The sequence below is a fragment of the Aspergillus pseudonomiae genome (assembly GCF_009193645.1).
Source record: "Aspergillus pseudonomiae strain CBS 119388 unplaced genomic scaffold BDV37scaffold_172, whole genome shotgun sequence".
NCBI lineage: Eukaryota > Fungi > Ascomycota > Eurotiomycetes > Eurotiales > Aspergillaceae > Aspergillus > Aspergillus pseudonomiae.
The window spans coordinates 9,200-36,332 of NW_022476164.1; the positions used below are offsets into that span (position 1 = coordinate 9,200).

Consider the following 27,133-nt stretch of genomic DNA (forward strand, 5'->3'; position numbering starts at 1 on the left):
TGGATTCGTTTAGACGATGAACGGGGACTTTCTGACTTGACAGGTCACAAACTCATTTATCTGGACTATTTGCGCTTCTGGAGAGCTGCCGGAAATAGTCGCGGCCGGGCCCTTCCTGGCTTCCCTAAACGAACCAATTCGGAGCTCATAATCAAACGATACCAGTAAAGTACCAGGCGATTGCCACTATGTCTATTGATCTGGTTTCTGTGCAATATGAGAAGCAAATGTACCGGTCCGAAATGGAGAGCTTTCTCAATTAGGTTCCTGATCCTAACCCTAAGTCTTCCCGTGATATAGGTCGGACCGCCCACGAGAATCTTGAAGAGCCACTAGTAGTGCCTCGTAGCAAACTTGCCTCTGAATCCTACTTCCAGGTAAATCGGCACGGTCGCTCTTCACCCAACCTGCAAGAATCGCACTGCGTCACCTCGTGTCAGATTCATCGTGTTGCGCAATCATCGACAGGGGTGGGCGAAGAGGGAGAGAATCAACAATGTACCTAGGAGGGGCCTCTGGACATGTTGGCGTCAGACCCAATGGCTTTTTTTGCAGCAAATCTCCAAGGTTAAAGAAAAAGGGAAAAAGGAAAAAAGACGCACAATGCGAACTCGACTATGTTCCCCCCCCCCTTGCATCAGAAAGTATCATGCAGGTCTCGAGAGCATGGGAAGCATCAGGACAGGTAGAAAGTCATTCAAGTATGCAGGAGCGAAGATGTCCATCTAGAACACGCCACCTTCATGCTTTGCGACTGACCCGATAGTCTCTGATTGTACGAAGGAAGAACTGTAGAATCTCGCTGAGCACCTTGACTCTGGAACTCAGCAGACCGCTGGAGTGAGCTTGCCAGAAAAGTCGATCTATCCGAGCATGGACTATGTTCGAATCAACAATTTGTTTGCCCGAATCAGTCAGTCGTATTCCTTCTCGGCATGTGCAGAGCTACTGCACGCTATGAGATAGATCGTGCGTGACATACTCTGGATCAATCCGATTTGTCTTACACAGCACCTTTCTGTCCATGAGGAAAGATGGGGAATTGATATGTCAGCTTTATCTATGTCGGTTAACAGATAGCAAAAAGGAACCTGATAAGATTATCAGTTAACTCCACTCGGTAAAGAGCCCCCTGTATTGAAGCTATGCACAATGATGATTTATTCTAATTACAGCACCCAGTTTCAATATATTAACATGAGCATGCACATGCAACCAAGATTACCATGCATTATCCGAATCAACCCTCCCAGCTCACCTGTTTCTAAGGGTATACTCGCTAGACGAAGAATCTCCAAGCCTCGGTAGTACATATCCTGTCTCAGTGCAAAAACTGAATAGAAATCCAACCCAACGCCACGCAATGCTTTTCAGAATATGTGAGGGAACCCCAAGCCTAAGGTCCCGACAGAAAAAACGTATTCTCGGCGCAACTCTTTGTTGCGCCTTGACAAAGAAAGACGGGGAAACAAAAGGGTGACAACACATGGCATACGCATGACTCAAGAGAAATGGAAGCAAAAATGCTAAGAACAAAAGGGGGCAACGATGTAGACGCTCATATGCATGTCAGAGACATTGGACCGTGTTCTTTTGTAGATCTGTAGATCAATGTGTTGTCCTCTACATGTGACATGTCTTCCGCAAAACAGTAACATGAAGCATAAGAATCAAGTGAGATGAGATGCACCGGGTTATTTGCTGCATCCATTCCACTGCCTATCTCCGCTTCGGTCGGATGAACGGATCGACTGCTTTCTTCTTTCGCATTGGTGGAGGGGGCCTGGCCCCATTACCTTGCCGCTGTGGAGGTCGCTGAGGCTATATAAGAGGGCAAGTCAGCAAGCAGTTGCGAAGCTATCCATGGCCGAAATAAAACACATACGTTTGCTGGACCTGAATCCGCCCGTGGACCGCTGGGAGGCTTATTCTGGTTGATAGGTGCATAAGCCGGTCCTTCTCGTGACGGTTTAACTAAATCCTGCGAGACTAGTCAGCAGAATTCAGCGTAAAGTTGGAAGGAATGGCTTACCTCCGTGTTCAGGGGAACATTGGCATCGATTTTTCGTCGCGGGTTCTTAGGAGCCGTTGGTGGCACGCTTTGATCTGATTTTCGCTTGGGGGCTTTCGCAGTGTCAGAAGAGGGGGAACCAGTGCGTTTGCGCTTAGCTGCGCCTTTGGTGCCATCTGTTTTGGGTTGCTCTGGCTTTTTCTCGTTAGCACCGGACGTAACCTGGATAACAGGTACCTTGGGGTCATGCCCTCCAAGCTGCCTGCTCCGTTGGCGTTCCGCTCTCTGCTTTTGCATCTGCGTATGATGATGTTCCTCTCGCGCAATTTTTAATTTCACTTGCTTTGATAGAACTTTTGTAGACTTGCAGTCACGAGCAACGTGCCCAGCTTCGCCGCATTCCAGACAACGGTCCGATGTACAAACAGCACGCGTATGTCCGGGCTGCCCACATCTGTAGCAGTTGCCTCGAGCTGCTTCCTTTGCATCAATGTTGTCGCAATTATGAGTCATATGAGAGAAACTGCCACAATAACCACACATGCGGTTATCATCCAAGCCGCTGGCACCCCCTGACGGTCCCTCAGGCGGGGAGACGTGAGGGTCATTTATCCCGGATGCATCTGGTGGGGCGTTGTCACGAGAGGATGAGGACGACCGAGAAACAGGACCAGTTGGTGTGCCGACCGAAGGCTTTGTTGACTCCGATCCCTCAGCATCCAGCATGTCAACATTCTTGTAGCCGGTAAACTGTGGCCGCTGAAGGATTTTCAAAACATCGCCATCGGTATAGACACTCCGACGGCGAGCGTCTTTTATAAGGCTATTCCAGAACTCGCCCTGCACCAGGGACTGCGAATTTCCTAGAACCCAAAGGGATGACTTGGCGCGCGTCAAACCGACGTTCATACGGCGAATGTCGGACAAGAAACCAATTCCTTTGTTGGAGGCTCTAACGCAAGAAAATATAATAACTTCACTCTCCCTTCCTTGGAAGGCATCTGTAGTGTTGAAATCGATCTTGTTAAAGATTGCATTTCCATACTTCGCGGCGAAATGAGTTTTCAACTCTCTTAGTTGGCCTTTATACGGGGTAATGATACCAATTTTACCAGAGAAATCAAAGCCCTGGAAATCCGAGACCAAACGTTCATATAGTTGCATGGCTACCCGAAGCTCCGCCATATTGATCAACGAGTGACCCTTTGCAGCACTTTGATGAAGACCCTGCACATCAAAGAACCGATATGGGCTAAGCAGCTCACTCTGATGCCAGGGACGAGCGCGGAGCCGTGCCATATCAGGACCGTCTTGCAGCTTACCATCATAGAAGGCATTGCGTGGATATGCACTAATTTCTGGATGCATACGATATTGGATATCCAGCAGGTGGACATCCCTCGGGTGATTGGACTGCATCCGGACGAACAGACTCTGCTCATATTGAAATTTCGAAGCGACTTTGGACAGGACAGTGGGCGGCAACTGCTTTGGATCTCCGACAAGGATACATTTGGAACATCCGTACTTTAGCGGAATCAGAGCACTCAGTTCAATCGATTGCGCAGCCTCGTCAATGACGACTGTTTCGAACTCAATACTTAGGTTCTGGAACATCTCGTGACCACTACCGCTGAGCGTGGCACAGATAACATGAGCCCCATCAATGATCTCCTGCTGTATTTTCCGCCGGGTTAAGTCAGCATCACGGGCCGCTGAATGGTTTTTGTCGCGGGCGTTATCGATCTCTTGGCTCAATGCAGTCTTCTTCTTCTTAAGCAGCTCAAACTCCCGTTCGAGTTCTACAGGAGCAGGTAAGCCCTGGGCTCTGCATTGGTCCAACTTGGACCGAGTTTCTTTGAAAGCAGTGTCGGCTGCTTTGTGCTCCATATAGATCTTCTGCAGATCCCTTTCGCCCGAGTCCTTGCGAGACGTTTGGCTCAATCTTGCATTCACTAGTTCGTCTAGTGTCACATCAAGGACATTAGTATTTATGGCATCGCTCCTTCCAAGTCGGATGACGGACAGCTTTTCGTGGCGACCCTGAATTGTCTTGACACCTGCTTTGAATCTCATGACCAATTCATCAACCGCGGCATTGCTAGGAGCGCACACAAGCAGCTTCTTTGAAGTAGTTGTCCTCGGAGGAGGTTTAGTGTTCCCGACACCTGTTGGCCGCGAGATAGTGACACCCTGGTTGCCAAGTACGCCACTCAGCAGAGCTCCCACAAGGGCAACGATGGTCTTTGTCTTTCCAGATCCCGGAGGACCTTGAACGAGGGTGAAAGCATCATTGTCCAGAGCGGACTTGATAGCCTTTGCCTGAGCGGGATTAACATTGTAATTCTCAGCAATTGGGTTCAAGGTTGCTTCTGAATAATTAAGGATTGGGGATGGCTTGGCTTTCACGACCTCCTCGCAGAGATCATAGTATTGCAAGGCCATGAGAGCACCATATTCACGCTCGAGAGGGGTTAAAGATGTAACCTTGGCACCCCAGATCTCGGATCCTGGTGCAAGGGCGTTGATAAAGGAGTTACCAGGGTTAACTCTATAGGAAATCTCTACGGTCCCCTTCTTCTTATTTATTCCCGCAATCCGGGCAAGACAATGCGGAGCAGACGGATTATTAGTCGGTGGGTTTGCCTTTGAAAGCAAGACAATATCTGCTTCGCCAAGCCCATAGTCCTTGACCTCAAGCGCTGGCATAACCGTGCTAACTTCCATGAAAGAGTCCACTGACAGTCGTGTCGCAACCTTAACCTCGAATGGTTTGAAGTTTCCCTCTTCTTTCGAGGACTGGAAACCTTGCCATGCTTCCAATATCAAAAGAGGCTCGAAAGTTTTTTGGTAATCAACAGGGTCTCTGAATGTGTTAGATATCAAACTATAATCAGTACGACCCGAGTTCGGCGGAAGATCGCCGTTAGCAAAGAAGTCCCAAGACAATATGGTCCGATGTAGTGAGGAGAGGTCTGGAGCTAATCTTGCGCGCATATCCTTTGCAGAGCGCACTTGCTTGATCTTCTTGACAGGGCCCTGCTGTTTGAGTGACAGTCTCTTGCTTTCTTCGTAGGCCCTAACGGCGTCAGGTTTAGATCCACCTTTCGGACCGAAAAGCTCTCTGTCGAGTTCATCCTCGCTCTCTGATTCAGACTCTGACCCCGATGACACCATCATACTATCTGCAGGCCTATGGTCCTTGCCTTTAACTCCAATTCCACTCAGCCCAGACCCTTGCTCGGCGGTTTGTTCAGCAACTCCAGTCGCCGGGAGACTCTTCTTCAAACGTGCAAGCTCGGCCATATCACGCTTCTTTTTAGCCTCTCGCTCTCTTTCTCGTTTCTCACGGAAAGCCTGGACCGTTACATTGGACTTCAAAGGCGCCGGGGCGGGCCTGGGAATCGCTGGAAGAGCCTTTGCTGCTTTCTCAGCCCTCTTCTTCGCTTCGGCAGCGACTCTTTCCTTGTTGAGTTCAACGGATCGAGATAGTTGCAAGAGGACATCATCTGGAACATTATCGTCGAACTCATCCGGTGTTCTTGATGGGCTGGGAGTAGCTGACAGCTCGGCCGGTCTAGCAAATGCTGTGATCGAGCTCTGTTTCTTTAGGCTTGCAGTCGACGCAGTAACAACAGGCTTCTTGTAATAAGCTTCCAAAGCTCTAACAAGTTCTGCCTTTTCCCGTAACGTCAGCATAGTCTTGACGGTAGACTTGACTGCGACACCCTCAATATAAACCAGCGCATCCTCTTTCACGGTAGTAACGCTGAGCTCTCCAAGACGGCGAAGAAGTTTGGCAACAAGTCCAACTAGAGTGGTAGCCAAATATTCATCCTTCAGTCGGAGCCATTTGACCATTGTACTCATAGTCGCGGTTGGAGACTTGAGAAAATTTTCGCGGGCAGAGGTCTCTTGACTGGGGTCCGCGTCGACAACGGCGCTCAGAAAGACACCGTACTGATCGAAGAGAAGATCGGCGAACTGAATACTATCGCGACAGAATTCCAGCATCACCATTCTGTCATTGCCCCTGAGATGCCACGATTCAGTTTCGTCAAATATCGTGGTCAAGGCTTGCCACAGGTATTCCCACAACTTCTGGAGGGAAAGGATCTCTCGACGGTCTGCGAGTTTGCGAGTTCTGAGCATACCAGTCTGGCTGTCGCAAAGAATATCCACAATGTCCGTCCCTGTATGAATCATCCTCGGAGCAGAAGCAAATGTTTTCATATTCGATATACGTCGGAAAGACCAGCTGAGCCCGTACATAGTCGTAGTAAAGAATGACTGTAGAAGATGGGAAATGGCATCCCTTCGAGCAGATTGTCCACTGACATTTTTTATGAGGTCCACCGCGGCCTGATAGGTGTTTAGATCAGCTGCAAAAAGAGCGGAGATCAGAGCACTACTAGTATCTTGGCTTTTAAAGAGCTCATCAAGATGCTCCGGTTTGAAATCTGCAAGACGCTCGATTATCAAGCATGACAAATGAGTAAGGTGACCGTAGATCATATTAAAGTGAGTCTTCTCTTGGCTGGCTCCTCCCTTTGTGGAGAATTTCTCCAAACCGACCAGCGGTAATATACCGAGAAGAGCAGATGTCGAAAGGGCCAGGTTGTCTTCATGGAGGTGTTTTACAACAGCATCCCAAATTGGAGCTGAATATGTGCTTACACCATGCTGAAGGGTATCATACCGCAAGATGACCTCATAATCGCTCTTGAGCGACTGGCACTCCAGAGCGAGTGTATTACGAATGACATCCATGCACAGCGTTGATATTTCGCGCTGACGTCCCTGTTCAACCTCAAACTTGGGAGGTTCAAGAATTCTAGCGATGTTTGCACTCACGACTTCCATGGTCTCAGATAGGACAATTCGCGCTACAGAGCCCCTCGAAGATTCATGGTCAGTGAAGCTGCGAAGTGTATCAAGTAAGCTTGACAACCCAATGTGAAAGCAATGATACCTGGCCAAGTTAGGAAGGCGCGAGTCTTGTAGCCGATCAAGAAGCTGGTAAACTAGAGACCTGCATGCTGACGGTTGATGGGGACCCTTCAGTGATGACATGAATGGATTGATCCATGACAACATATCTTTCATAGCGGACTTTTCGTAGGGCTCGCCCTCGGTGGCTTGCTTCAAAAACGCATCGAGCTGGGGATTGTAGAACACAAGCTCAATGATAGCTTGAGGTGATATGGTCTGCATCGCATCCCAGAAGTCCCCAGGTGCCTTTTCCAAAAATATCTGAATCGTATTCAAGATAAAGCGTAGGCCAGGAGACTGTATCCCGATGTGTTCCACCGAAAGACGGCAAGGGTCGATTTCGAGGGCTCGCAGATGATGAGTAATCTGGTCTTTATCCAGCCTTTTGACCACAAGCTGCATCCCCCGCCATAGTCGCTGGATGGCAGCGACCTGAACCGGCTGTTGAGAAGCCGACCTTAATGCGCCGAGGAGCCCTTCTTTGATCGCCCAATCAAATTCTGTGTCCGTGGGAGGCCGGGAATACCGCATCCATGCCTGGATAGCCCAAAAGCTGCGACTCTGATTGGGGTCAAACAAGAAACGGGTGACAGCCGGGATGTAATCTGAAACTTTTAGAGTACGCTTCGTCTGAATGAGTCTAAACGGCTCGTCGAAGTATTGCTGGAGAAGACTGTCATTGCGAAGCATAGCATCACAGCTCAAGCTCTCAAAGATAGATAGCAAAGACGCCCGGTCCAACACATGAAGCCCGATTTCCTGGGGAGGTACCTCTTTCAATTTCGTTGTTGCAGTGGTCAAATTCCTCGTTATCCTTTTTATGTCGCATTCGTCAATCATCCGGGAAAATTTTTCGATATCTTCATCATCGTAGTTTTCTTTCAGCTGCTCCATAAGCCAAATCTTTCCTGTATAGTATTGTTTGATACAGAGATCGCATTTCTCGAGGGTGTCGTCCAACTTCCTCCAAATCCAGTTTTGCAGCTCTTCGACCCCCTCTTCGTTGTATGCCAATATGCGCATGCATGACAGGAATTTTTCCCTGCGAGCTGTCGCCTCTGCCACCAGTTCTGCAATGTTCTGCCCCGGTTCATCTACCTGATCGGTTTCGTCATAACGTGCGTGGTCGTCGTCATGTTGTCGCGGACATAATAGGTGGACGTTGTCAGGAAGGGCTTGTAGCTCTCTGCAAACAGATTGAGGCTTAACTACTGTAATACACGATGGCAGTTGCAGGACTGTACAACTTAGCGACTCACCCAACAATATCCATAAACTCCATGGTTACGATCCGGTAATCCAGCTGTGATCTGTCGGCGCTGTAAACAACAGAGCATGAAACATTCCCTTGCCGAGGAGACAAGGATTGGCTACTATACCCAGATCCAGAATGTGAAGCCTCACGGAGCTATCTCACTCGATTGACCAGGCTTCAAGGATCCTCTTTCACGGTGGGCTATATAAGCATGGTTGTGGCAACTAGGCACTTGAGAGATAATACAGGAGGTTTTGCTTTTCCGCTGCACGCCACCACGTCACAATGTGAAAGGAAGGATAAAGGGATGTCAGGGGAATGTTGTGCATTAACACAATCCTTAGAAAGTTTCAAGATTCAATGTGCTTACCCATGCCCTCAAGGAAGCAGCAACACAAGAAGACTCCCGTGTAAAGAGAAAATGAAAAAGCCCATCGGCAAGGCATGCAATACAACGGAGTAAATCAGTGCCGCACCGTCGTCCCTGGCTATTGGTTGATGTTGAAGGCGGTCAAGACGCCCATCATCCACTTTACGCGCGAGGACGCGCTTATCCTCCACCTGAGCTTTTGCGCGCTACACCCAATTCAGTTTAATCTGACTTCTCCAGTCTACGTAGTCCACTTCTCGTCCTGCCGAGTGAGTGTCTGCATGGCAGATAATTACTTTTGATTGAACTTGATGGGTCTCCGAGGGACATTCGTATTGACGGCCTTCAATAGAAAACGTAAAATCCATAAAACCTGCCACAACACATACCTCATTCCTTCAAGGGCGCTCAAGGTTGTCCTTTGATCAGATCTTTTGTGAAAACAGTCAAGATTATAAGGGAGAAGGAAAAGTGAAAGAAAAGGGCAGCGATGGAAGAAAAGCGTATTCACACACACGGAAATAAGGCTTTTGTACAAGAAGAACACAGGCATTACGCCACAAAGTAGATAAAATAGGGAAGAGGTCAAAAGAATGATGAACGCAAGAGAGCTTCAGTAGAAAGGATTCGCGCCGAACCACCCAGATATGTATACCGAACGCCTTCTATGGGGGAATAAATAGCGGGGCTCCAAGAAAACAAGGAGATTACTCGTCATACAAAATCACACAAACAAAACGAAACAGATGCATCGACAAGAAACCGACAAAGGGTCATGAGAAACATCGAGTGTATATAGTATAGTATAAAATGGATAAATAGTTTATGAGGAATGCGATGGAGGATCGTAAGGGGCTTTCAGTGGACTATGAGGACTTTGAGGCTCTTGAGCACCACTTGTCAGTCCCGTCTCCACTCGCGTTAGCTCGTTGTTCGCTTCGAAATCATGTCGAACTCTATCAAAGGAATGCCGCGTCCGTTCAGCCGAGCCGCGGACATAGTCCACTGGCTGAGTATGATAATGTTGGCTCGTATCGAGGCTGGATGCATAATTTGTCCCATTACTGCCATTTTGACTGCGGTGGTTGTGCGTCTGATGGGTACGAGAGGTTGGAGCAACGGAAGGCGTGTATATCTGCTGATCGTCGGAAAAAGGATCCTGTTTCATACTGGGTTGTATTGGTTTTCCCAAGTCCGAAGAAGCAGCCGATTCATCACTCAACAACTGACCTGAAGCCGCAGCGCTTGCTGCCTTGGGCGGTACAAACGCCTCATACTGATCCAAAAACTTGAATTTGCCCTGGGTGACCTGCTCCCGAATGATGTCCACATCTAAGGGGAAGAACACCTTCTGGAAGGCCTTGAAAGTAAAACGAGGAAGGAGGCATATCGTGACGGTAAGCAGTAGTACAACCCAGAAAGACAAAGTTCCGTAGACCTGAGCTCCGGACTTGTAGAACTGAGCCGAAGCGTCAAACGACGAGTAGATACCAGTCCAAAGGAAGATCAGGAGTGAACTGATGACATTGATTAATGCTGTCAGCCAGTCCCACCGATACGAATTCAGCATGATGTAGGTATTGCTGGCGATGACCGCGCTCGTCGCAACAAGGACACCCATACGAGTCCGGTCGCCAATATCCAGCCCATTGGAGGTTTGGAAGGTCGCCGGGCTATACAAAAGATATGGCATGAAGAAACAAATGAGGGATTGGTAAAGGCCGTCAGCCATGTACAACCTAGGGCATGTCAGTAAGGGCCAAAAGGAAAAGCCAGTTAGGCAGCCTACCAGAATTTGAGTTGAGACCATTCTTTTCGCTCTATGCCTCTCATGTACAGCTGGGGAACAGCCAAAGATATCTTGTCGTCGACGTCCTGGTCAAAGATACCCATGAGGATCACGGGAAGTGATGTGAACGCCACGTTGACCAGGACAATATATGTATAGTCAAAGAGGTAGGAACCATCAAAGTCGTTGTAAATCGAATACCAGAAAAGCGCGATCGTCCATACCAAGTTCTAGAAAGTTGTTAGCCGGACCCCAATAGGAAGGATGACAGGAAGAATGATAGACGACATACCTTATAGAAGAAGTTTGCAATGGTCTCCGCCATGCGGCGGTAAGACCATCTTCCATGGACAAGGATAAGCCGCTGAAGAAACCGGAATTGACCAATAGCATAGTCAGAGGACATGGCTGCCTGGCGGCCTTCCTCACCGATAATACCAACACCGACATCGGCCTCCTGGATCATGGCAACATCGTTGGCACCATCGCCAATCGAAAGAGCCATGATATCAAGGCCGTTCTTAACCATGCGTACAACTGCAGCTTTCTGTGCAGGACTGACTCGACAACATAGGACAGATTTGCATTGTTTACACAATAGCAAGAACTTCTGCTTCAGTTCATCATCAAGCATCAGCTTGAGAGTCTCGCCATCAATAACTACGGCGTGCGTTGGCGCTGGTGGTGTGTGATCAAGGCGGGCAGCGAGAAGCTCTTCATCAGATCCAGTCAGTCCAAACCTTTGCAACTGCTGGTCAAGTTCTTGCACGGCACGGTGTGGCTCGTCGGCTGGGATGTTGAAGACGATCAATTCCATATCGTTATCCAAGAGGTTGCACGAGAACCCAATGTTGATAGCAGTCTCCACCTTATCGCCTGTCAAAACCCACAGCTTGATACCAGCATCCGCCAACAGGGAAATGGTATCTGGAACACCATCCTGGAGTCTATCCTCAATAGCAGTTCCTCCGATAAGCATGAGTTCTTGTTCGATGTTACTAGAGACTTCCTCGAGCTTTTCTTCACGGTCAGTGAGCGCAGCAGCGGCAATGTCGTGCTCTTTGCTCCATGCCCTGTATTCTTCCTCACTGAGCACGCGATCTGCAACACACAGAGTCCGCAAACCTTCACGAGCGAACATTTCAAGATGTTCAGCTGTCTTCTTTCGGAGTTCCTGTTGTTTACCTGGAGCCAAACGTGAATATATGATGCTATCTGCACCCTTGCAGAAGAGTCGTATGTGACCGTCAGGCATGCGAATGATCGCGCTCATTCGCTTTCTTGACGAGTTAAATTCTAGAGTGTTGAGAACGGTGTATGTCCGCTCTTCCCCCATGACGTTCAACACGAGGTCGTCACCTGATCTCCCAAGAAGGGTGAAGCCACAGTCTCGAGCTGTGCCCACTAAAGCCGCCTCGTCGGGCGACTGTGCTTTGAACTCGATCTGTGGAGGATCTCCAGGTGTATGCTCGGTGATGACGGTATGACACACCGCAAGGGCGAGCATAAAATGTTCCGTGGCGTTCCTCTGGGCATCGCCTGACTGTCCTCCCAAGTCTGCGACATAATTCGAGGATACGAAAGTCAAACTCTCATCACGCAAATAGGGGTTATCATGTATTTTGCGTAACAATTCAAGCATCCTGGTCGTGTCTAGAGCAATTCTTTCCCGTTCCCTCGCAGCAACAGCATCAGCATCTCCTCCCTCACGCCGCACCATGCCAACCTGGGCTTCGGTGAACGCCTCGCCGTATGAAACCCCATTTACAGTGCATTTTTTGAAATCCATGACATTCTGAGTCAGCGTGCCCGTCTTGTCTGAGAAAATGTACTCAATTTGTCCAACATCGTCAGAGATGTTCCAAGACTTCGGCACACAGTAAATCTGCAGCTTCTCGTAGTACATGAAGACGTCACTGTGAATGAAAACAGCCTGGATGGTGCGAACGATTTCGAGAGAAATATAGAGTGAAATCGGAACCAAGTTTTGGAACAAGATGAGGGCGACCCAAAAGGTGATGATACCCGTGACCGCTGGAGTGCTCCCATAGGCTTTCAAGTCGAAAAAATTGAGAGACCTGTCGGTCGAGGACCACGCGACGCCGTTGACGATACCAGAAATGAGACACATGAAGAACAAGATAGCGAAGTTGTATATAACGTTCCAGTTGAGGTCCTTAGCAAGGCGGGCCCTTTTACTGGGTGTCACACCCGAGTTCAGCATGATTTTTGTCTCGTCACCAGTGAAAAGGACAACGCCTAGAGCCCATTCGGTGTTACGCAAGGAGCAACCACGGAGGAGTATGTTGTTGATGGTGATGGGCTCGATCATTTCCTTTCGAGGTGCCTCGGGGAAGTCGGGATCACGCTGGTCCCAGCGTAGGGCACCGTTATAGGCATACAAATTGGGATGCGGTGCCTCGCTATCGATCACAAACTCCGCCCTCTCGCAATCTCTAGCATGTCTAACCTGCCGACCACAGTTGAGGGCTTGGCGAACTTTGAGATTGGTTTCGCCATCCAAGCTCTTCGTCTCCACGTAACATGCACCATCGGGATCGGACGTTGACAGTACCACGACATCGGCTGGAACGGGATCTCCGTTATATAGTCGAACATAATCTCCCACTTGGACATTCTTCCAATAATCGCGCTTAAACCTGGCCTTTCCAACTATCTGCTTGGAGGTGTCCACAACACTCCCACCTTTTTTCGGGGGGGTAGCGGACACCGCAACACTGTCTCGGGCTTTGTCCGGATGCAGATATTGACTCTGTTCGTCCACTGCGTGCGTCCAATCCGGACGCGCCTCGGGAGTTGGCGATGGAACGGGTGTCATTTGGATGGCTTCGTCTGCCAAGCCGCCGTCGCCTCGTTGAGAATACACGGATGTCCGCGGAGTTACTGTGGTCATAAAAGACGCACGCCTATCAGCTTCTTCCTCGGGATCATGTTGCTTTTTGTTCTTCTGAGCCAAGCCCTTGATCGATTTATATGTCCAGATAGTGGCCCGGGTGCAAGCTTTCTTGATCCGACGCCACAAAGAGACGTTGTCTTCGACAGAATTCACATTATTCCAGTCGATCAAGCGGTAGACCGGGGAATTGTTGACTTCGTTATCGACTACCGTACGTCGCCAATCCTCAATAGCATCTTTGATGGCTGTAACTACCACGATAACGATCAAGGGAACCGTGTTGAGGGCAGGAGTATCGACACCGAAAATTGAGAAGAACTAGAGGCGTCTGTTAGTCAGAGAGATCTTCGGCGTAAGACCAATGATACGTACACCAAGGATAATGATGAACAAGAAATAGATATTAGCAATGTTATGGAATTGGAGCCAAATATTCTTTGGGACGAAAGTCAATGGTGTATATTTCGCAGTCCGAATTTTGTTCCTGGGGTAATATGCCTTGGGGTGACCATCCTCATCTCTTTCTGATTCAGGGATAGGGATGTTAAAGTATACTCTTCGGTTGCCGGCTTCCGCATCACCTTCAGCATTCGGGTTCTCTGCGGTAGGAAGATTGCTAGATGTGGACTTGCGCTTCTCGTCCTTCATCTCCGAGCGCTTGTTAAAGCGATTCATGATAGAGACGCGTTTCCGCACACCTCCGGCGCCTTGAACTCGCTGCGTCGCCCATCGTTGTCGTTGAGTCGGTTTGGAAATGTTGCTACTCACTTCCTGAATATCGCCCCCAGTAAAGTCATTCTCCGGCGGCGCCAGATGATTGGAAGCCATTTAGGCTATTTCTAGCCCTCGACAGGGCATGCAATGTGTGGCCGTTATGTACTTAGAAAAGGTGGACGGCGAGCATCCGCTCCAAGGAGCCGACAGATAATTCCGCAGCCAGTTCGCGAAACTTCGTTTATTTCTGCGCGGAGAAGAGCGGAACGGTTAGACGGCGAGAGAAAATTTGTCAACTATATCGCGATTGACAGCGTGGTAAGAGATCTCATCTGTGAGGCGCTCAAGTGAAGCGGGTGGATTTGGTGGAATTACCAGCAGTCTAAAGCACTGTAATGGGAACAAGTAGGATGGCGAACGAACGGGGGAGGGAAGAAAGATGGGTTACCCGCCACGGGCCATGCATCTAACATAGAAGAAGTAATACGCAGGATCCAAAAGCACTCAAGAAATCTCTGGCGATGAGGATCGATCCTCCAGAGGGGAAAGTGTGAGAAGGAAAAGTAAGTAAAGAGGCTTAGGGACTGTGTTTCTGCCAATCCCTCTCTCCCTCTGGGAAGCCCCGGGAAACGAGGAGGGTATATTACCAATCCAATACGCTGCAGCTTCTGCGGGATCAGCGGCAATGGAGGTTGTTTCCTGTCCGGTATGGTAAAGTTGGAACCAAAGAACGCGTAAGTTTTAAATTATTAAGATGAAAATGATCATCACGGTGGTACCTTTAGTGATGCCAAATTTTCCATGAGTGTTTCATCTACATAAGCATTTGCATACAAATCTTTACGAGGGCGTACAATGCCACTATATTCTCTCAATTTCTTGTTCGGCTTCATTATCAATGTCCTCTCTAATATCGACTCGATATCTAGCTTAACTCACAAGAACAGACTGACGTATGATGGGGGGGATCTAGACATTGCCGTCATCGTTACGGTAATTTACCAGCAGAATGTATCAGTCCCTACTACCACGAGTTCGGCATGGGCATCCAGCGATGCCAGCCTCACCGTGGACTGCGATCAACGATACCTTGGTTCTCCTTCCAAAACTCTTAACACCGGTGGCAAGCACCCTCCGACACGGGGTTCGGCTTTCGGAAGAGGCGAGTTCTTAAAAGCGATATCTGGACCATCATATTCCTTAAGGGTCTACGGAAGACGGAGGACATTTAAGTGATTTATGACATATTGCCAATACCCGCATACTATTACTCTAGGTGCCGAGTCCATCCCGCACGGTTAAATTGGACTTCCGATATGTACAACTTGTCCATTAGGGAGAAATACGGAAATAAGGAAACAAAAAAAAAAAAAAAAAAAAAAAAAAAAAAAAAAAAAAAAAAAAAAAAAAAAAAAAAAAAAAAAGAAAGAAAAAGAAAAAAAAAATAAGAATAAGAATAAAAATAAGAATAAAATAAAAATAAAAATAAAAACAAGGCTGGAGCATCTTGAAAGAAATCTATACGGAATATTATAGAATATTAGTCACCCTTAATCAGCCCCTCACAAAGGTTAGTAAGTATGAGTGAGCTTCCTCTGTATGCGAGATTATACCCCATCCTGCAAAATGAGATGGTATGCAAAATAGTGCAGCTTCCATGGAACACAACATGTCATCCACTTTAGATATGGGGACTTTTTTCGGAGAATGGGGCCTGAAACAGGCTAAAGGCCGTCTTGGGCGGCACATGCTTTCTCCGTCAACTACTTATCCACTAGGCCATGAGACATCATCTGTACTGGCGTCAGAAAATAAAACCGTATAGCTACATGGACAGTGCATAAGCCCAGAATTACTCGGGAGTATACTACGACTAACGGCTATCCATCTCTCACTTGTGCGTTAACAATAGAAACACCTACTAGTATCAGGGGGATCGCAACTCTATCATTCTATGTTTCCCTTTTCCCCCTTTTCCATCATTCTGCCTTCACCCCTCTCCTTTTCCCGTCTTGGCCCTTAGAAGCTAACTACTGAATCCAGTATGGTGTGGCTCCATCTTGCGTGTAGCTGCGGTGGATTTTGGCTCGTTACGTGAGCCGATGAGATGATCGCCCGCCAACTGTTCTCGAAATCGTTCCGATAAACTCACTTCTGTGTACGCGAGGCTCCCATCTGTACTCCGTAACTACTACTAGTACGTAGGTAGTACTCCGTGTGGTATCAAACGGAGCCTGAGGAATCTTTTTTACTCCTAGACAGATTTTACTCTGTAGGGTATCTTTCCCATTTGCTACCTATATTTGGCAATACGCACCGCCTACCGGTTTTCTGCAGGTAGCATCCCGTGACCCGTACTGTGCACTGCAAATCACAATTTGCAAAATTAGCCTACGTCAGTCCAGCGCTGGGCATGCATGTGCCATGTACTCTACACGAAATACAGTCTTTGTGGCTCACTTTACATCCGTCCTCCGACCATATACTGATTTTCTATCTAAAAAAGAGCCTGAAAGTCAAAATCTGTTTTCGTATCCGGTCGAATAAGCAAAAACCAGCTGAGCCTGCGTCAATCTACATAAACATACCGTAATCAGTCTTCGAGTACTTCCACTGCATGGTGGATCTTGGATCTCGAGTCGTTGGGTGTAATGGATTTGCATCAAACAGTCAGATCGGCCGCGAACTGTTGTGGGGAACAAAGTGTAAAAGTGTACAGTAAGCCAGATCTGCACTTTTCTCTACCCCCTAAACTTTTCCCGATACAGAAGACAGGTGGAAAATTTCAGACTCGATAAGCGATGCACAGCTTAAAAAGGGGGGGCAGTGCACGGTTAGGCCGGACAAAAGTCGAGTGCAAGCATCTGTACTCCGTACCCCGTAGGTGTTCCGAGCAGATGCTCCATACCTTAGGCAGTAATGTAACCTAAGGCGATACCCCTCCTATTCGAGTAGTATTCCGTACGTTCCCTACATTACGGTTGCAGCACAAGCAGATGAAGCCTGCTGCAAGTACTACCAGGAGGTATCTTGGGAGAGGTTTCTCAAGACTGAGATATCTTTCCGGCAAGGTGGGACTCAAGGTTACGTAGGGCGTCGGAATGAAGCTCCTAAAGGAACTAATTCTACCAGAAGCAGTAATTGGCTTTGAATACTGAGAAACTATTGCCAAAAATTGCCATTATCGAACTTTGTGTTGATCGAAATTAAACACCCTTATTTTGTTTTCTTCTGACACTTATTTGCCCTTCCGTTCCAGCTGTGGTTATATTTAATCCTGTCTTCAATTGAATGCCAAGCCTATACCTTATTTTCAAAGTTTGGCCCTGTCACATATTGAACCCCTTTCCTGCCCGGTAGATCATAATGAGGTATAGAGTGACACTTTAAAACCAAAGAGTTGGAAGATGGCATCTCAATAGAAAGTTCCATTTTGCCCAAGGAGGCAAGAAAACACCCTCCGTAGTCTGTGTTTATGCCAAGAGACCGCTCAGTCATACTTTATCGGTGAACATATTATGCTTGTCTCTTCCTTATAGCATACTTTGGTGTATATATACATACAGGTAAGGACTTTCCCGGGTCTTAGTACTTTGATATAGAAGGATACATAACATCTAGCGAGGTTTATTCTTTGTTGTATGAACATGGATTTAAAGGGGTTTGAGGATGTGGTACACCAGCTGGGGGACTGGCTACATATGTCTCGCTCAAGGAGCGGATCTATCATGTAGCCTTGGGCATAGATACTATAGTTAAGTGAGTCTAAATGGAATAGGATACGCATTTCCATACAATTAACTAGTTGTCGCATCTCTCAAACTGTTCTCAATCATCGTCATGTTGTATAGTCCAAGAAAAGATATATAAATGTTACTACCGATCCTTACAAAGGGCTCCCCTGTAAAGACAGAAAGACACGAGTATACACACAACAAGCAAAGAAAAGGGACTGGGATTAGCCAAAGAACCGAAATAAGGAAAATCAGCCCGAAAAGGTCGGTAGTAGTAGAAAGCTGGTATGGTGTAATAGGTAGTGCGCTTCACATAGAATGACCGTATACCTAAGAACTTCCGACTCTAGCTTGCTCCAGGGAAGTTTATAGTTTCGCAAGTAATTAGAACGATTTAAAAGCAGCCATTAACTTCATTCAAAGCAAAGTTAGTATTTCAACGTAGTCGAGTACGAAGTATATTCCGGCTCCCCTGGCTGGTACCCCATTTACCCATACTAGTAATAGGTAAGTCATTTTATTGGCTAGCGCGGAACCTAGCCTCTCCCCACTCAAGGTTTAGCGCCAAGATGTCTATCTATCGGAAGTGGTGCATGCGGGCCAATGTCCATATCAAACTTCCTTCAGAATGTCTCAACGCTCCAGCATCAGGAATTATTTCAAACGGCCAGATTTTTCAGCTAGCAGAGACTCCCGGTACGAGGATCCAAGCGAACCTCCTGCCGCGAGTTCTCAGTCTTCTCCCCTCAGTGAACCACCGTCGTCTTTTGTATCAAATGGTGGATCTCCACAAACTCCAGACGGTCCAGCATTGCAGTTGAAACGGTCATTGTTGCTCTCTGTCACAGATTCCACAGAAAATTCACAGCACCAACCAAGTTCTCAAAATACTGAACCCACAGCTCCTGACCCAGCATTACCACCGAGCTTCAACTTAGCCCAGCGCGTTGTAAGGAACGGAAGAGAAGTTGTGATTAGCTCCGATGGTGAAGATACGGACGCAAGCGAGGTCTTTGAAGATCCAACCTCTCTTTTTCTGAAATTCGCGAAACCAGATGGTGCCTCTACAAGTGAGGATACAAACAATGATTCTTCTAGCTACGGGAGGACTTTGCGTTCCCTGCCGTCAAGAGATGAAGTGAAACCCAGACGGTTTTCTCTGAGTCGCGTTTCCGCTCCGAAGTACAAGCACTCCATTGATAGTCTTGTTACTCAAGCCGTCGATGATAATGAGACTGAGGCAAACATTGCAAAGCTTAGGGCTGCTTTAGAAGAGGAGAATGCCCGAAAGGCCGCGTCAAAGTCTGACGCAGCTCCAGGCTTACAACAGTTGCACGAAGGTATTCTGACATCGGCGCTCGACGACCAGAATGACGAAATGGGGCTGCGACGTCTACTTGATGCTGTCCGGAGAACGGAAGCATTTGACATGGAGAAATCATGGGTTTTCTTCGACCACGCCAGTGAATTAGCTCCTCCTCCGGCGTTTCCACGGAACTGTATAGCAGCAAAATCGAGTCTATCTGTGTTAAGAGGTTCGTTTCAAATGTAGTGTCTCGGATTCCGTCTCTAACCCATTCACAGATACTGAATCGAGAGAGCGAGCATTTCATTCAGGCTCTGTTGATTTCGCATTGTCAAGAGGGCTCCTGCCTGACGAGTTAGTGATGTGGATGCTTAATTCTAGTATGTTGACACGAATCCTGGAGTTAACATTACGCTTACATCCTTCAGTACCGTCGGAGCCTCGAGATACACTAAGGAACGCTTATTGCCGGGCATTCAAGGTTTGTCAAGCTCTCTGTTGACTGGGAGAAGTCCTTATACTGAAGCACCTAAAGAATACTACTGCAGAACGTATACAGTCACTTGTGCGACCGGAAAGCATTGACGCCATGTTCCAAATGATGGGTGCAAACCAGAAGGCATTGACGTTCTCTGAAGTTATAGTTCCAGATGCAGTTCCAAAAAGTGAGGCTAGTCTGTGTTTCCGCTCTTTCTATATAACTAACAAAACACAGATAGTTCGCTGCGAGCAGCACCACGACACCACGCTGCTCTGCTGTCCATCTTAAACCTGCTGCGTGGAGCAGCAGATCTGTTAGTGTCGAGTTGCATGATACTAGAACAGCTACTAACATTCTAATAGGTTCTCCGACGAGACTAGAGAGCACATCCTTAGTATTCTTTTCCGCCTTTCGCTCGACATCTCATTAACTCGCGACCCCATGGTTTGCTCGGAATTGGAACGGACTATAACTGCGGTGTTGGAGAGTATCTCCGAAGAAACGGCGGATAAGTTGGTGGGACTCTCTATACCGTGCTACAACATGCAAGGATATTAATTGCCGAATCTAGGTATATCGTGTGTGCACATCTGCCTATGAAACCATCAAAGATCCTGTATTCCAAAGCCGTCTTTTGACGCACATCTTGCCAACATCAAGCTGGATTGCGATGCTACGATGTCGTCTCGCCGTCGCGTTCTTGACCAAGGATCCTTCCCCACTAACCGAGGAGCCGGACGTGATGGTATATGTAAAAAGAATAATCGATGTCCTGAAAGACAAACGATTTGACGTGAAGAGATATAAGTCAAAAGGCCAACCCGAGTACGACTATGGAGAACTTATGGCCACTACGAATGTGCTAAACATTGCTATCGATTCCGGCTGGTCCGGCGTGGACTTTTCAAGCAAGGACGCAGAGCGGGAATTCAACTCCGAGGTTGATGTACTCGCGGACCGGATCAAGAGAATATTCACCTCCATCGAGGATTCGGGCGCATCCCATCTCAAGCGGACCCTAGCGAAGGAAGCCCTTGAAGCCTTGCACTACCGCATCATATACTCTGTCAGGACCAAGCCACGCCCGAAGAAATCGATATTCGGAGAGAATGGAGTTGATCGCCAAAACAAAAAAGTTTTCGACCCGTGGAAGGTCAAGATTAAACAAGACCCGGAAACTCCCACCCAACAACCAGGGGCTTGACCATGACGGCTAGTCAAGGACTAGCCTTGTGGGGCTACATCTACTTTTCTCTGCGCAAGGAAATATATCAAGGCTATACACCGACCTTTATCACAACGAATGTCAAAGGACTTCTAGTGCAAGGGCTTGATAAATGCTGGAGCCACTATTAATTACAATGGCCAGCCGGCAGCATGACCAGATAGCTTAAAATCATCTAATAACAAAAGGGTACCATGACTGATGTGATCTTGATAGCAACAGCCAGTGACTCTACTGTAACCCTGCCTTTTCCCATTTGATCACATTGAAGGATAACTTAAGCGTAGATAAACTTTACTGGAGGATAGTAAGAGACTGTAGACAAGGCTATGCAGTTCTCCGCACGCGGAGCGTTAATCAAAGAGACATAGATACAAGAATCAGCGATAACGGACTTGGCGCAAAATCAATAATAGGACAGGTATTAGTCTAATCGTAGAACTTCCGGTTCTGGTTCTTTCCGAATAGTGTTTCCCTCACGGCGGGAAGAGCATCGATCTCGAGCAACCGCAGGCGCTCTTCAAAAGTGTTGTTAAGCTCGATCTTACCCTGACCACCGACAATGACCACACCTCCAGCACTGCAGATCATACGTTAGATATAGTACGATCGAAAGCGGAAACAAAGAACAAGACTTACGATCCCTCTGGCAAAGGCTCGGCCTCATCTATCTCCACAGTAACATCCTTGCCAACCTTCTCTTTGAATACCTTCTGCGCTCCCTCAATCGCCTTCTTAGCTGCGCCATTGTCCTTTGCCCTCACCCGAATGGCCACATTCTCCTCATTCAGAGCGTACAGGCCCTCAAGGATCAGTCCCTGCAGAACAGTTTCATACTTCTTAGAATCCTTAGCTGCGATGTCGGAGATCTTATCACGAGCTTGCTGGAACAGCCCATCAAGAAGTTCCTGACGAGAAGAAAGAACGCGGAGACGAGTACGGTTTGAAAGGGTGGAGCGGGTGATCTGTTGGGACATGGCAGCCTGCTTGAACTTCTTCTCGTACAGTGTGTCGATGGCAGCGGTTTCCTGGCGGACGAGCTTTGACTTCTCAATCGCGAATTCTTCATCGGCCTTCAATTCAATCTCACGGGCCTTCTCCAGCGCTTCCTGCCGGATGAAGGCCGTCATCTTGCGGAGCTCGCCCGCGACCTGTTCGTAGACGATATAAGCTCGGGGGATAACACGCATCTCATGCTTCGGAGGCAGCGTACCTGATCGTCGGAAAGGGCATGGCTTTGCGACATCTTGGCTAGCGATATCGGGTGATATCAGAATCTCAGTATTAGAGGGCGTCGAAGGGCGTAGGGACGAGGCAGCGAAAGTCAAGCTTTCCCGATGCGGAGGTGCTTTCTGGGGGAGTCAGGACAATGACCTAGTCAGCATTGGAATCCACGATGATGGGGCACAGAAGCTATCATGGAATGGAGCAAGATAAAAATAGGGTGGGAGGAATGCATACCGGTGTAGATAGTTGGCGGGGCCAGAGAGGGGAGAGCTCTAAACAAGCAGCAGGTGGATGGGGGGAGGTTGTACGCAGCGGATCTGGTGACGATCGGGTCAGTTGGCCATAGCGAGGTTGGCGCCTCAGGAACTGCCAGACGGCTTCCCGCCCGCACCCCATGAGATCACTCCGGTCACTCGACTTGTCTCAACTACATCGTCCTGGGCATCCCGTTTATTTCTTGTCCAACTCTGCCCCTTCCGTGCTATTTCCCCCCTCAGAATATGGCGACTGTACTTCGAATCTTGCCGAAACCCTTTTAATGTGTTGCGGCGTCTGGTCTACCGTCCCCCGCTCAACGACCAATGCAGGAAGATACTCGTGATGGGTAATTTAGGTGACCTGTCCCCACAGGGGAGCGTCGCGGTCTGTTTTCCCCACGACCGGTATATTTCGGCATATAATGTACTCAATGTACTGACTCGAACTGCGGTGATAGGTCGGAGTTGTTGTTGGACTGGTTTCGACCAGTCTCCAAGCCATTGGATTGACCCTCCAGCGCAAATCGCATATTCTCGAGGACGAGAAACACCCCTACGATCTCCGCCGGCCACCATACAAGCGTCGAAGATGGCAGGTATGCTGAGGATCACGAACTCGACGAGGAGTGGTACTGATGTTCTACAGCTGGGCATGCTAATGTTCGTCATTTCGAACATCGTTGGGAGTACTATACAAATTACTACACTTCCGCTTCCGGTATTATCGACTCTCCAAGCTGTCAGTGTCTCCCCATGCTCGGATCCCCAGAGCCTTGCTAACAAGGATATGAACAGTCCGGACTCGTCTTTAATACGATTTTTGCAACCCTGATTTTGGGGGAAGCGTTCACCAGATACTCCCTCATAGGTACCATCTTGGTCTGTATCGGCGCTCTTCTCATAGCGACCTTTGGGGCCATTGGGGAGCCTGCACACAGCCTCGATCAACTCCTAGAACTCCTCCAGCGTTGGAATTTTATTCTTTGGATGGCTGGGACTGCTGTAATGGTGCTGGTCATCTTACTTGGTTCAAGACTTCTGAAATACTTCGCGTCTCCAATTCGTTCAAAACACTTGGGCACCCGCCATTCTTATGTGCCGCACCTACAACTGACCCAAGGCCGTTCTCGGCTAATACGTGGGCTATGCTGTGGACTAGTAAGCGGGATTCTATCGGCGCACGCTTTGCTTTTGGCGAAATCAGCAGTGGAACTTCTTGTGCGGACGGTCGTGGATCGTGTGAATCAGTTCAACCGATGGCAGTCATGGGTAATCCTGATTGCAATGATCACGCTTTCTCTCACGCAGCTCTTCTACCTACACCGAGGCCTAAAGCTGTGCAGCACGAGTGTTCTTTATCCGTTTGTCTTTTGCATTTATAACATCATTGCCATTCTAGACGGTCTTATCTACTTTCGCCAGATGTCTCAACTGACCGGACTTCATGCTGGACTTATCGCATTGGGTACTCTCGTGTTGCTAAGCGGAGTGATGTGTCTCTCATGGCGATTAGAAGTCATCGATAGCCATGCCGCTGTAACGGTTGCCGGCCCTTCTCAAACCGCACTGGGCCCTGGAATGGCTGTTGTCGAGGAACACCCTTGCTCGTCCCTTGAAATGGGACTAGAAGATGAAGAAAACCAGACCGGGGAGCGCGAACCTCTTCTATGGAAAGCCTCTCACCGTGGAGCTTCCCACCGGCGAACCCCCAGCTTACCTCTACTCACCCCTCAAGGGAGCTCCGCGGACATGGAACCCGCATCTATTTGGGCGGAGCTCGACGACTCGGATCTTGACTACGCTAACTCGGACTCCCGGACACCATTACTCAAACGTCTCTCTGCCGACCCATTTCAAACCCGACCACGAGGAAAAACCAAGTCCATTACCCTAAAGGACGCCTCCCTGCGCGGGCAACGCCACTCATCAACCACCCCCCTAAGCCACCAAACCTGGAACCCCCGCAGAGTCCGCCCATCCGTCTGCCAAACCGGCCACCAACGAAGAACCTCAGCCCCATCCCCCGACAACCGTCGAGCGCCCCAAAAACGGCGCACCTATGCCGGCGGCCCTTCTTTCTTCGACATCTCTGGCCCCGGATACGGAACCCACGACAACCGCACCGACACTCCATCCTCCCGTGAACCAGCACCACCCACCGGCGCAGACACAACGCCCCTCGCAGGCACGAGCAGTGGCGCTCTAGGAACCGCATGGCGAACCAGTCTACGGTACCTCTCTCGCCTAACCGGTAGTCAACGGCAAAGCGACAAAAGAACTCACGACGATCCCGAACACAACCCGGACGCTCCTCCCGATAGATAATCCCCGTTACCAGAAAGAAAGATTGACCTTCCCCCATATCCCATTGTATATTACATCACAATAACTTTATGCCTACTTATAAACCACAGCCAAACACAGCCTAAGCTGTTCATTCCATCCTATATCCATGTTTGTCTGGGTTTAATCTCCTATCGGGATTAATCAGGGCTGGCATGTTGAGTGACTCTGGATTCGGGGAATGTTACTGGCTATCCGTGTGACGGACTTGGTTTTTTTTTTTTTTTCCCCCTTACTTTTATTTATTTGTTCCCTCTTTTTTATATCATATAGCGTGGACGATGATACCTTGGATTAGCTAGATTGGTGGTAGACTTTCCTGACTCTGGGTTTTCTTTTTGAGTATTTGGAATGGACGTCCGGTTGAACCGCAGATCGAGATTGAAACAATTGACCGAAATCCAGTGGAAATAAGTAATATTATGCGTAGGAGTATTGTACCCGTGTTTGTTCAGTTACAGAATGAGGCAAAAAAGAGCTCCAATTTTCTCCGTACCATACATGAGACATACTTCCTACCCGGTGAAGGGAAACCCAGTCCAATAATATCGCATCAGTTACTCAATCAAATCAAAGCAAGAAGATTCGTGTGTCCGATTCCTATCTGCGTGTCCTGGGGTACTGCTCCCTGAGCAGTCGAATTTCACTGGTCGGATCAACCAGTGTTGACCGGGACATAGGCAAGGAACACACACGACGCAAAGGGGGGAAATAGATAAAAATAAGTCGAAAATTAGTCAAAGCGGGTTGAAACACAAATTATGGATAAAAAACACTGTAAAACCACTTCGCCAGGAGTAAAGAGAAGAGATGAAAAGCACCAGTAACACCGCCACCTCCACTTGTCGTCTAGCAGATAATTAGATGAACGTGAAGAAAACAATTAATAGCTTCGGAGCCCAGAACCAAGCGCTTGCATCCTTCGTGTTTCATCGTCAGTTGAACTTTTTTTTTCTGAATTTTTTTTTTGGTCTTTTCATGTTTTAACCCTTGGTCTTGGATGACTTCGGAATAAATAGAATGGAATCTTGCCAGCACGAGAACAGTGCCGCAGACCCCTCAACGTTGAATCAACGGCTCATGATATACACAGGTTACAAGTTAGGGCACCTTTGGTGTTCGGGTTAGGTTGCTGGTATACGACGGAAACCGCGCTTAGAGCGTCAATTGCAGGGCAAGAGAATTCAGATTTCGCTGGGTATCAAAGGAAGGCCGATGGGTGCGGAGGTGCACATGTCGAAGTTAACGAAGACGCGAAACAACAAACATCTGGATCCCGCGCCTTCTGAGGACATATTACGCAGAAGCAAGACCACCGTTTATGCAGTGGGTTGATGCTGGGGCGGCATCCGGTTGCCCACGGGCATTCCGGGATACTGCCCACCAGCTTGCTGTTGCTGCTGAAGGTTTTGGTAGTAGGCCATCTGCTGCTGCTGTTCGTTGGTCATGTAACCTGGGTGCATGCCCGCGGGGCGAGGGATGTTCTGCTGCTGGGCATTGACATTGGTGTGGGCGGCGACGTCCTCTGGTGTCTCTGTGGGCACATCACCGGCCTCGACACCGTTCTCATTGGTGGTAGGATCGGGGGCATTGAGACAGGCCTATTATGAGAGATGTCAGTTCGGGCACATCGTTTACGTCACCGGGGGTAGATCCGATGCACTCACCTGGATGAGGTTCTTGCCCTCCGCCTTCGTCACCAATGGCTGAAGCTTGGGGGTGGTGAAAGTATAGACGAGACCCGTCTCAGACACGACCAGCAATAGCACTTGGGTACCCGTGAGGACCGACAGCTCGTATGCCTGTTTTGCGACCGCAATGAAATCGTCAGCGATTTGGGGAGGGTCCATGCACATGACAATTGAATTATACGCGAATGAAAGAGGTGGATTGGACTGAAACAAACGGGAATGACCGGGCGAACGCTCGAGAAAACAAAGAAACAATGAGGATATGGAGACGCGACAAGCACGTACCTTCTTCATGATACCCGCCTTCCGCTTGGAGAAGGTGATGTGGCGACGCGACTTATCCTGAATGAACTTGATTTCAATCTTTCTGCGCTCGCGACCGGGCTTATCATCATCATCGTCGTCGTCGTCGGCGCTCATACGAGAACGCTTGGTGCCGCGGTTGTCAGCGGCGCCGTTACCGGCGGCCTGCTGCAGGTCATCCTGGGTAGGAGAAGGGTTCTCCTCACCGACGGCAGTGATGTCGGCCATGGTGGAACAAGGGTAGAACGGCGAGGAAAGGGAGAAAAAAAAGGATAGAGTAAAGTCAAGAAGCAGGTAATGGGGATTATCTGGGGGAAGTGAAGACAGATGCCCAAAGAGGAATGATGCTTTTGAGGGGGGAGGAAGAATGACCAAATCGAGTAACGCGTTTGCTTCGCAGGGTTTGGGTTCAGGACAAGAAGAGGAAAGAGAAACGGGGAGGAGGAGTTCGAAGAAGGCAAAGTGCCGGTTGGGACAGGCAGGCGGTCTGTCACGTGTCCTTGGACGGCCCATTTTAC

At 48.6% G+C, this 27,133-nt stretch overlaps 6 protein-coding genes across 6 annotated transcripts; 2 read left to right on the plus strand and 4 right to left on the minus strand.

The window, feature by feature from the left end:
* Nucleotides 1-1,603: 1,603 nt before the first annotated feature.
* Nucleotides 1,604-8,473, minus strand: BDV37DRAFT_65016 (putative tRNA-splicing endonuclease). The gene is made up of 3 exons (XM_032091004.1): nt 2,033-8,473; nt 1,886-1,981; nt 1,604-1,821 (listed from the first exon to the last, which is right to left on the minus strand). Exons 1-3 carry the CDS (start codon nt 8,024-8,026, stop codon nt 1,720-1,722), a joined length of 6,192 nt encoding a protein of 2,063 aa, XP_031934545.1. The 5' UTR covers nt 8,027-8,473; the 3' UTR covers nt 1,604-1,719.
* An 843-nt stretch (nt 8,474-9,316) lies between these two features.
* BDV37DRAFT_64993 (uncharacterized protein) lies at nt 9,317-14,507 on the minus strand. Its single transcript, XM_032091003.1, has 5 exons — nt 14,424-14,507; nt 13,707-14,295; nt 10,710-13,652; nt 10,418-10,647; nt 9,317-10,367 (listed from the first exon to the last, which is right to left on the minus strand). The coding sequence occupies exons 2-5, from the start codon at nt 14,160-14,162 to the stop codon at nt 9,452-9,454; spliced, it is 4,545 nt and encodes a 1,514-aa protein (XP_031934546.1). The 5' UTR covers nt 14,163-14,295; nt 14,424-14,507; the 3' UTR covers nt 9,317-9,451.
* Nucleotides 14,508-17,830: 3,323 nt separating this feature from the next.
* BDV37DRAFT_65079 (uncharacterized protein) lies at nt 17,831-21,101 on the plus strand. The gene is made up of 7 exons (XM_032091005.1): nt 17,831-19,317; nt 19,367-19,468; nt 19,517-19,569; nt 19,624-19,753; nt 19,804-19,882; nt 19,932-20,085; nt 20,141-21,101. Exons 1-7 carry the CDS (start codon nt 18,411-18,413, stop codon nt 20,771-20,773), a joined length of 2,058 nt encoding a protein of 685 aa, XP_031934547.1. The 5' UTR covers nt 17,831-18,410; the 3' UTR covers nt 20,774-21,101.
* Nucleotides 20,999-22,414, minus strand: BDV37DRAFT_65093 (H(+)-transporting V1 sector ATPase subunit E). Its single transcript, XM_032091006.1, has 4 exons — nt 22,256-22,414; nt 22,008-22,146; nt 21,434-21,945; nt 20,999-21,374 (listed from the first exon to the last, which is right to left on the minus strand). Exons 2-4 carry the CDS (start codon nt 22,038-22,040, stop codon nt 21,224-21,226), a joined length of 696 nt encoding a protein of 231 aa, XP_031934548.1. The 5' UTR covers nt 22,041-22,146; nt 22,256-22,414; the 3' UTR covers nt 20,999-21,223.
* An 80-nt stretch (nt 22,415-22,494) lies between these two features.
* BDV37DRAFT_65102 (DUF803 domain protein) lies at nt 22,495-24,823 on the plus strand. Its single transcript, XM_032091007.1, has 4 exons — nt 22,495-22,663; nt 22,737-22,874; nt 22,925-23,017; nt 23,074-24,823. The coding sequence occupies exons 1-4, from the start codon at nt 22,622-22,624 to the stop codon at nt 24,601-24,603; spliced, it is 1,803 nt and encodes a 600-aa protein (XP_031934549.1). The 5' UTR covers nt 22,495-22,621; the 3' UTR covers nt 24,604-24,823.
* Nucleotides 24,824-25,940: 1,117 nt separating this feature from the next.
* BDV37DRAFT_289608 (uncharacterized protein) lies at nt 25,941-26,843 on the minus strand (the record flags this gene model as incomplete). Its single annotated transcript, XM_032088507.1, has 3 exons — nt 25,941-26,222; nt 26,289-26,423; nt 26,598-26,843. 3 exons carry the CDS (start codon nt 26,841-26,843, stop codon nt 25,941-25,943), a joined length of 663 nt encoding a protein of 220 aa, XP_031934550.1.
* Nucleotides 26,844-27,133: the final 290 nt, after the last annotated feature.